At 46.5% G+C, this 10,789-nt stretch overlaps 1 protein-coding gene across 5 annotated transcripts in view; it reads right to left on the minus strand.

The window, feature by feature from the left end:
- TOX3 (TOX high mobility group box family member 3) overlaps positions 1-10,100 on the minus strand; it is a 102,807-nt gene extending 92,707 nt beyond the window's left edge. For all 5 annotated transcript variants that reach the window (XR_011537907.1, XM_070611887.1, XM_070611886.1 and 2 more), the window contains exon 1: positions 9,758-10,100. Coding sequence is in view for 4 of the 5 variants with exons in the window: in XM_070611887.1 (XP_070467988.1) it covers positions 9,758-9,844 (87 nt within the window). In the remaining variant the exon portion in view is untranslated. The remainder of the gene's footprint in view (positions 1-9,757) is intronic.
- Between the last annotated feature and the right edge of the window lie 689 nt (positions 10,101-10,789).

Below are 10,789 nucleotides of genomic sequence, written 5' to 3' on the forward strand. Positions count from 1 at the left end.
CATCTCCCACCAAAGGAAACTTCTACACAGACACAAACTCATCTCCATCGATTGTCCCAGGGGACCCGCCTGCAGAGGGCTCTCAAGGGACATTTGCTAAGGGTAATGCTCACGCAGAAAGCCCTGCCTGGAATCCCCTCTCCTGCCCCAGAAGAAGAGAATGGACAACTCAAATCCTCAGAAATCTTCAAAACCATCAAGCTTCACTTCATTTAGCAGTTTCAATGGACTTTTTTTCCTACCTCATACCCACTTTCCTTCATTATGACGTCAGCATTTTGCTCTTCCTCTGAGGAACCATTGCTCCCGACTCTTAGCCCAGGTGGCTTCCACAGAGATGATAGTACTCGCCCCTGCTCCTGAGATGGATATATGACCTTAGGCCCTGGCATGTGACCCAAGTCTGCCCAGTGAGACTCGATCCAAAGAAGGTACTGAAACAAGTGGGCAAGAGACTCTCCCCTTCTCGGGGAGGATGAGCTGTGGGTGTGACTTAGAGCTCCTGCTGGACATCTTCCCACACATGAGTAGAGCCTGACTGACAAGGAAGCCAGACAGATGAAAGCAGAGCTAATATGAGTCTTGACAACATTCCTTGAACCTCTGGATCCAGCTATGCCTGAAACCAAACTTACAACCCCTTTTCTGTTTAACTCAGTTTGAGGACTGTTTCCCAGTAATGCAAAGAATTTTCACTAATACAACAGTTTTAACTACTTCTCCATTAAACATTTTTGTTAGGATTTTTTAAGCAAGCCAAATAATAAGAGTTGAGTTTCTCATTAAAGACATAGGCATAAAGGAGTAACAAGACAGATCTCTTAGTATGCTTTTTAAATGCACAATATTTCCAAATTTAACTCATCCTTTTTTCAAGAAAATCAACTTCCAACCAATCACACATATTTCATCAAAGTTTCCTAGTCAGGTCAGCTTTTGGAACTTCTACTTCCTTTACCTAGAAGATTTTTAAGACTGTAAAACTTTTATTATTCTATAGTACATCAAAATCTCTTGCTCATTACAAATTAGGTGTAGAATTTGCTGGAAAGTCTCACAATGCAGTACAGTTACTTACACTACATCAATATAAAATATTTAAAAAGTGACTCCCATCACCATACTTCACATAACTGCTCTACATAAACAATTTAGTCAATGCAGAAAAGCCCACAAAACTTGCAACATTTGGAACAGAAGGGTCCAGCTTAAAATCTCTCTCCTCCAAAAGAATGAAGCTGTATCACTCAAATACGTATTTAGAGTGTGATCCAAATGCTTCTTGATGTTGGCCACTTAACTCATGAATTATCAAGACATTCAAATTATTCTTTTATAAAGAAAATAAAATTAAGTTAAGATTAAAGACAGAATGCTGGTCATACAAGAAGAGCCATTTTCCAGTGGCTGATGTGTTTTACACAGCATAGAACATATTTAAGAGAACACGGCCTCCCTGAGGAAAGGATTAAGGACACAAACCTAGGAAACAAAGAAAATAAAGTGATCTACTACAAAGGGAGAAGATAAAACCTGTCAGAAGCTCACGTAAACCTTGAATAAAAGCCTCTATTCCTTATATTTTAAACAGGATTTTTTTCTTAAAGAGCTGAATCCACCTTCAAAACATATTGAATTTATAAGCACCTCTAGCAAAACTCCTGTCCTTCCTTATTTAACCACACTCAAAACAGATTCTCCAAGGTCCTTATGACATCAACATGTCACAAACCCAATCTGAAATTGCATCTCTTATATAAAGAAAAAAACACGAAGTCGCTTAATTCATAAATGGCTGACATGGTTTTAAATTATGTTATTGAAAATTTTGCATCATTCCCACTTAACCATATAAGAATACTTCTTTCCAAATAACTATTAAGATAGAGAGGATATATCATCATGCAGACACACACACACATATATAGACACACTTCTTTTTATACTGTTGTTGTAATGGTACAGTAGGATTTCCAAATTTTCTCAGTTCCACACATCGCTTCCTAAATTATTGCCTCATTAACTGGGAAGCTGAATTAGCAAAGACCAACCAATCAAGACCAAGAATGTGTCCTTGCAACTCCTGCCTGCTCACTCTTGGAGGAGTCATGTCCATTTCATCACTGCACCGCACACAGGAAGACTGACTTTGATTTTCCAGCCCTGAGCTCTCTCAAGTTCCAGTGCGCTGGTGCAAGTGCCTACTTGATGTCTCTGTGGGAATATTCCACCAAAATATCCAAAATCAGCTTTATCTTTCCTTCAGTACCAGCTTCTCCTCTCATCTATCTGTTTCTGTTCAAGGTCCTACCACTTGTCCAGGCCCCACATTCAAACACCCTAAGTTGTCTCCGCCTCCGCCTTCTCCCTTCCTAAGGCACAGAGCTGCTCTCTTCAGTGCCCTCCTCTCCTTCACACCCATATTCAGATCTCCTCAGTTTAAATCCTTCTCCCACTTTTATCTTGACTGGGTAGTGGCATCCTCCCTGGTCCCCCACCTCTTGTTAGGCCTATGCTAATCAAATCAAAAGTAAGCTCCATCTTCACAAAGTACAACTCCAACCACACCACTGGCCCATTCAAAATTCTTCAAATGTGCTCAGTAGTAGTCATGGTTGTCGTTCCAAGAGTCTTCTTCTTTGCTAACGGAGCACAACATCAATTATGCTCATGTGACAATGTGTCCACCCCCAGGGAATGACTCGGGATTGGTCTAAGCTAATCATAGCAATCTCCTTCTTCTTTGTCAATGACTGGCCTAGGGTGAGCATGTGATCCATTTCTGATCAATAAGATAAAAGACTCTAATGGAACTGTTTCCAAGAAAGCTATTCCTTCTTAAGAAGACATGTACAGAAGGAGACCGTGCTCTTTTGCTCTCACTCCCACTCCCATCACTACCTCGCTTTCCACTTTGCAAGCTGTCATATGAGGATGTGACGCCTAGAGCTACAGCAGACAACCCGTGACCAGGAGGACACTGCTGAAACCCCAAGGACGGGAGGACACTGCTGAAACCCCAAGGACGGCAGAAGAAAAAGGAAAGTAAAGCGAGTCCGTGAAGACATGACTGAACCATCCCAAATCGCCTGAGACTGCCTACCTAAAGACGTGTAAGTAAACAACATCCTTATGGTTTATGCCACTGTTTGCTGAGTGTTCAGTTACCTGCAGCCCAAAGCACTCTAACTGATGAACTTACAGAGAACAAACTCTCTCCTTTACCACTGAAGGCCCCCTGTGGCATGCTCCTCACAGCACAACATCAGCATAGCCTGGGAGGCCCCCTCCAGACCCATGATTCAGGATCTCTAGGGGTAAGATCCAACAGTCTGTGTTATAAAAAGCTCTCCAGGTGATTCTTGTGCCTGCTGAAGTTTGAGAAACATTGCTCTATGATACGATCACAAATTACTTTTTTCCATTGCCATTCCATATGTAGTATGGTATGACACTAGATGCCATAAGGAACACTGGGTCTGTATTTCTCCAATGACAGTGACCTCATTTCACTAGGTTTGAACATCATTTGTTGCTCATTTAATTTCACCTCTTCTTAAAGCTTTCAAACTCCAAGTTTCCTGAGACCTTAGAGGAACACAGAGCGCTAAGTACAAGAAAGAGGGAATGGAGAGGGTCGTGATGAAGTGTGGAGTTCAAGGCCATCTGAAGGGCAACAAGCAGATGATGCCATGTGAGAGACAGGTCCAGTACTGCCAAATTTACGATTATGTCTAAAGAAAAGCTGGAAATCCAGATTTCTATGCAAAGATTTTTAAATACAATTAATCGAATTTTTTAAAATACTGGTGCAAATTAAACAAGTCCTAAAATGGATTCAGCATCCCCCTGACAGTTTCTGACCTGAAGTAGATAGTTCTTGAAATATCTACACACACTTTGAATGTTGTTGCTACATACATTCACTGACTTCATCTAAAATGACTAAGATCAATTTTCTTTGGTTAACTGTATGTTAGTCTCTACTGCAACATTCCACTGTTTGGGGTGGCAAAATGGGGAGGGTATGGACCTCTGGTTAGTGTCAGCAGGACGAGTTTATCCATTAGTCACTATAGACTGGACACTTAGAATTACAAGCTTCTCAAGGGCCTACAAAAATGTTTAAAATGTGGGAAAAAAATTAACTGGCTATAAAACACACACACACATAAACTACAAAATTAAAATCAATAGATGCTTAATTAAATGCCTATGAAATGTAAATATTAGTCAACTAATCAACATCAACTCAGATATGGTGTCATCTCATACTACATTAAATGCAGGATACAGATATTTTTTAACGTCTGATACGATGTGGCGAGGAACCCAGAGCAATGGCAGTTAAGATGTGTCAAGGTCCTAAAAAGGTCCTGAGTGTCCACCTGGAGCCAATAATTCTGCCCTAAGTCTTCTCTTCTTCACAGCAATCACAAACTTCTTTTCAGTTCCACTGCCCCTTGGGGTTACCCACTCCAACGCAGGAGCCCCGGCCTGGACAAGATTTTCAACCCCAGCCGACAAGGAATCACCTGGGGAGCCTTAAAAATTCCTGGTGCCTGGGGGCTGGCCCCGTGGCCGAGTGGTTAAGTTCGCGCGCTCCGCTGCAGGCGGCCCAGTGTTTCGTTGGTTCGAATCCTGGGCGCGGACATGGCACTGCTCATCAAACCATGCTGAGGCAGCATCCCACATGCCACAACTAGAAGGACCCACAACGAAGAATATACAACTATGTACTGGGGGGCTTTGGGGAGAAAAAGGAAAAATAAAAAAATCTTTAAAAAAAAAAAAAAAAAAATTCCTGGTGCCTGAGTCCCGTCCCCAGAGATTCCTAGTGAACTGGTCTAGGGTAAGGCTGAGCTTGAGTATCTTTCCCAAGCCTTCTGCCACCCAACCATGGCTAAAGTATAGCCAGAACTGAGAACCCAGTGTCCCAGAAGCATTCTGAGAAACCTCCCCTGAGATAGTAATCTTTCCAGTTATTCCATCTCTTTAACTAACTTTGCTTTCTACTGCGAGGCTTGGAACAAATGAAGATCAAGGCATCATCAAGTGGTCTGATTATCTAGAATGGAGGTCAGCAAACTTTTTCCGTAAAGGGTCTAATAGTGAATGTTTTAGGCATTGCAAATACTCATCTCTGCCACTGTCAAACGAAAGCAGCCACAGACAACAAGTGAGTGGGGCTGTGTTCCAATAAACCTTAATTTATGGACACAAATGTGAATTTCATGTAATTTTCACAGTCAGGAAATACTCTTCTTCTTTTGATGTCTTTCAATCATTTAAAAATGTAGAAGCCATTCTTACCCCACAGACCATACAAGAACAGGCAGCAGGTCAGATGTGACCCACGGCCTGCAGTTTGCCAACCCCTGATCTAGAACTATTCCACTGACTTGAGACCATAAAATTATGGAAAGGTAGCATCCAAATGATCAGATTAGAAGTATCCTGAAAGCGGTTAGATTCTACTTCGTCCACTCACTCAACTGAATAGACCACACAGTCGGACACAGGAGGAGAACTGTCCGCACAACTGAACATAAACCATAAACGACTTATTAAAAACGATTTTTGAATCCTCATCTGCACGTGAGTTTGTCTAAGACAAAAGTTGCAAAGCAGCAGTACATAAGCAAGTTTTGAGGGTCCCACATAATGATTTCAATTAATCTTTAATTTGCTGCCAACATTTAAAAGTTCCAAATATTTCACATCAAAACCCCAATTATCATTCTCTTGAAAAAATAACTGCAAAACGTGGAGCTGTTGGGCCCTAATGTTGGCCTGGCAACAATCTACTAATGTTGAACTAATGCCCCCTTTCAATGGGGCACGTTCTCCACTTGACCACAAACTCTGTCTTCCTGTAGGTTAACTGGCTGTCCCTATAGACATTTTGAGTATACAATCTCTGATCTAAGGTCCTTAGAAAAACCTTAATTCTCTTTTACAATGTGGTTTCAGTATCAAGTTCGAAGATCTGACGTGGAAATTTCTCAATCTGCTCTCAAAATTCAACACCCCATACTCCAGACCCTACAAATGAAATCATTAGTTCTCATGCTAATGCAAGGTATCAGCTCAAGATTTTCAATCAACTTCCCCTCTCAATCTGTGCTCAATTTGAACAAGGGTCCCCAATAAGAGAGACAAATGACAAATTACCCTCCAGGTCCCCTTACTCTTCAAGCTAGCCACTGTAGAGGCCCAATGAGTTGAAGTGAAAGCAGTCACATCAGAACATCTTAATTAAGCAGAGTGATCAATAACACATATTATAATTAGAAAGCAAGGTTTGGGACTGATGGAGTAAAAACAACACAGGACTGCTCGACATAGGGAAAGAAGTCAATTGCCATATTTTGAAAGGGGGGGAAACCCCTAAGAATACTCATAAAAAGCTAGTAACTAGGGTTTATTCCAAGGTCATAATTAACCCACTGTGTGATTTCATCTTGCTTACACCCATGTTAAATACAACAGTTTAATTTGAGGTGGAAGACCCCCGAGAACTACATGCCAATTGATATGTTGCATATTATATGCTGACTAGCGAAAAGACAAATTGAACCCGAGGAAAGAAAAACCCAAGATAGACAGACAAAGGGTCACTAATTCACTTGAGTAACATAAAGGTTTTTTTTTTTTTTTTAATATAGGTGTAGTTTAATTTTTTAATCATATCAGCAAAAGAAATGTTCAAACAGTAGATTTTCCACTTGAAATTAAAATGGAAATTAGCCCTTGGAAAATAGAGATGACTTTAAGTTTATACATCAGTGGCTGCTTCATGAATTATTAACTGATTTTAATGATCCTGGCTATATTTTATTTGAAGTTATTCTCCTACTTGCAACGACTTTTGAACCCTCAAAACTCTTTCATCCCTTCTCCATGAACAGAGTACACTTTCATGAGCGCTGACATTTAAAAAGGATCCATATACTCACAGAATGTAAAGATAATACAAATGCATATAATTTATACAAAGGACTCGGGTCATTTGTTAAAGAAAGAAATGAATGAAACCCTATTATTCACGGTTTGTAAATAAATTTAAAGATAAGCACTAACTTTTCACTTGTTAAGCCTGGAGTGGAAGGTTCTGTATTTCTTCTAAAGTTTCCCAGATGGTCATTAAAACAAGAAAGGGCAGAAACATACTTCCTTTGAAATCCATCATTTTTCATCCAGAAAGGTAATACATGCCATCAAAAGTTAAGTCTTACAGGATTAACAATTACAGGTATTTTCAAATAAGATAAATCCGTGTCTTTGTATGCTAGCTTTTACATTTTCAATATAAATCTGTACTGAATAGCACCACTTCAGACACACAAGTTAGCTGTGAAACAAAATGCTATAAACCTTTAATTAGCACTTGCTGCTTTAGACCCATAAAGTTAATACTTCCTCTTCCACTACATTCTCCCAATAAAGAAAAATTACAGGGAATAAAATCGGGTTTTTCACTTCTGAAATTAAGAGTAGGAAAATACAGTATTGTGGCTCAATTTAAAGATTATGTATTTTTATCTGCAAGGAATTAAATGTAAACACCCCTTAAAATAAGTACGATTTGATTTCCATAATATTAAGTGCTGTGACTAACTTTCACAAGTTGGGTACACACAGCATTTATGACGACCAGATTGCTGAATTATCAAGAAACCAAGTGATTTCAGGCAAATAGCATTAAGGAAATATGACGGCAATACTGCATCCTCACTCCTGAAAGTCGAACAGGCGTCTCAATAAATGTCTGTTTTCAAGCTTTCTATACTCTCCCCGAAATAAATGCTCTGCGTTTAAATTGACTCAAAATAGCCTTTCTCAAAAAGAAAAAGAGACACACACAAAACACCCACAATTTCCTCTGGTCCCTTGAAGTACCCTTGGGATCTTAGTGAACAGAGATTTGCCACGCATTGCAGTGACTGGATTAGTACAAAAGGTTTCTATTTTGGTGTCATTTGAGTGTTGCTGATCTTAAATCAGAGAAAGAAGTAGTTACATTAGGCAAGGTAATGGCTTCCAAAAATAAGAGCATGCCCAGTTCTACAAGGCTTGCATACACAGGCTAAGTTGTAAGGAGATAAATAACACCCCACTGAAACAATTAGGTGGATTCTCAGAAACACCACATACTTAATTAGGCTGTGTAAGTCCCTAACTGAGCATACATAGGGGACTTTTTAGAGCATTTAATAACCTGAGTAAATTCAAAATCAGAGGACAGAAACTAAACCTTAACTCTGGCCACAGGGACAGGCCTTCTCTGGCTTCTCTTTCAACATCTAAGGTCTCACTCTTGGAATTCTGAGAGCATGAACGCCCCCAATACCAAAGGGTTAAAACACACTGAATAACGTCCCTTCGTTCTATACTCGTTGGGAGGCCCCCTGTGCCAGGCGCGGAGCTGGGCGATGCTGACACGGGTGAGGAAGAGAAATCCTAATGGTCTTTCACAAACTTCAGCACTGGAGTTAGGAACCGAGGATAAACAAATACACAGGAACGCGAGCCTCCATCAGCCACGGGGCACAGCGAACTGTTCCTCACTCTAGATACAATTCCTCCTCTTCCTGTTATTTATTCATTAGTTTTGTATAGCACCTTTCTTTCAGCAGGCTCCTTATTTCCTCCTCTGTTATCCAAGCAATCATAAACAAACTAGGATTTGAAAGAAAAAGGGGCGGTGGGGGAGGAGCAAGAGGAAGGAGAAAGAAAAACCACATTCAAAAGGCACGTCCAGAGCACAGCTCTTTCTCTGCGTCTCGCCCTCGGGGTGATGTTTCCTCCAAAGCTTGGCCCCGGGAGCTTCAGAAAGGACAGGGCACGCGAGCCCGCGCAGCCCTGGCCCCGGGGCTGCGGCTCCCTCACGGACTCGCCGCTCCGAGCTGCGCCAGCCGCCCTGCTGAGATCCACCTTCGGCCACCTGAAACGCTCGGTCCTCGAAGTTGGCGCAGGAGAAGGTGGAGGCGGTGGGGTGCCCCAGGGCGTGGTGTGGAGACCTCCAACCCTGACCTCCCCGAAATGCAAAACTTACCCCTCCCCAAAAAATGAAAGATGAGAAGCCACTTGCGCTTACCAGGAAGGGGCGGGCACCTCAGTTCTGTGGTCCAAAGCGCCCTAGCAAGAGGGCAGCAAAGGCCACCTGCGGGGGTCCCACCGCTTCGCCACCTCCCCCACCCCCCTGTCCAGGGCACGCTCAAAAGTTTGTTCCTTTCCTTCCCTAAGCTGCCCCGGGTCCAGCTCTCGAGGGCGTGGGGGAGGTCAGATGGACTGGGAGGGGGCGGCGAGGTCATCGGACCATGAGCTCAGCGACTCCTGCGTTGCGTCCTACCCAAACTCAAGGGGCTGCGATCGTGTTTACTAATAACAACAACAAAGAATCACACGCAAGTCCCCCCTTTCAGTGTCGGGCTGCTCTTCCCTTCTTTGGGGCAGCAAAGGAGAGTCGGCCGGGTTGCGGCGGGGGGGCGGGGGGGAACAGTGGGAGGAGAGGCGGAGGGGCAGAGGGGAGCGCCGGCAGATGGACAAAAAGCGGGGGGGAGGGAGGGAAGGGGGCAGAAAGAGTAGAGGGAGAGAGTTGGACAGAGACGAAGGCGCAAAGGGAAAGGAGTAGCGAGGGGAGGAAAGAGGGAAAAGAAAAGTGCGGCAGGCGGTGAGCTGGGCGCGGGGCGCGCCCGGCATGGGGAGGTGGCCCGCGCCCCGCCGCCCCCCGGCCCCGGCCCGGCCCGGTCACCTTGCTGTAGCCGTAGTACCCCAGGCACTGCGCGAAGTCCAGGCCGGCGGGGTCCCCGGCCGCCGCGGGGTAGAACCTCACATCCATGCCGGAGCCGGGCCCGGGGCCGGGGGCCGAGACTGGGGCTCGCCGGGGCCGGTGCCCGCCTCCTCAAAGCCGCTAGATCCACCGTCGGGGGCGCCCGGCCGGGGTTGCCCGGGGGCGGCGCGCGGGAGTCGCGGCTGGAGGGGCGCCGCGACCAGAGCCGGAGGAGCCCGGGAGCCGCGGCCGCCGCACACAAAGGCGCGGCCACGCGAGCCGCGGGAGAGCGGGAGGCGGCCCGGGGGACGCGCCCCGCCGGGGCACCGAGGCAGCGCTGCGCGCGGGCCGGGCGCCCAGGGCGCGGGGCGCGGCGCGGGGGCCCGGGGCGGCGCGGCGACCTCAGGTGCGCGGGGCGAGGCTGGGACGGCGGCGGCGGCGGCGGCTGGCCCCGCTCCTCCTCCTCCTCCCCGGGCGGACTGAGGAGAGGAGCCGCGGAGACAAGGGGCCCGGCCCCTCCCCTCCCGCTCCCCCTCCTGCCTCCGCCGCCGGTCCCCTCCCCGCGCCGCCGCTGCTCGGCCCCTCCCACCGCGGGCAGCTGGCGCGCCGCCCGCCCCGCCGGTGCGCTCCTCGGCCCGGCCCGCCTCCGGGCGCGCCGACCCCGCCCCGGGCCGGCCCCTGCCCCGCGCGGCCCCTCGCCGCTCACCCCGCGCCTCGCGCCGCGCTCGCCTTCCCCATCGCCCGCGCCTCGGCCTCCCCCTCTCCGGGCCCCTCTTCTTCCCACCTCGCCCCCCTTCCCTCTCCGGTCCTCTTTGTCCCCGCTGCCTCGGAGCGCTCCTCGCTCCCCTCCTTTCCTCGGCCGCTTCGGCCAGCCCTGGGAGCCCCGTGCGCCGGGTGGCCCTCCCGCCCCCTTTGGGACCGCCGCTTCTCTCGGCCCCCAGCTTCTGCCACCGCATCCGCACACGGTCCGTTCCCTTCTCACTCCTCTTTCCATCGGTCGCCTCTCCTCGCCCC

Source organism: Equus przewalskii, chromosome 3 (assembly GCF_037783145.1).
Source record: "Equus przewalskii isolate Varuska chromosome 3, EquPr2, whole genome shotgun sequence".
Lineage (NCBI taxonomy): Eukaryota > Metazoa > Chordata > Mammalia > Perissodactyla > Equidae > Equus > Equus przewalskii.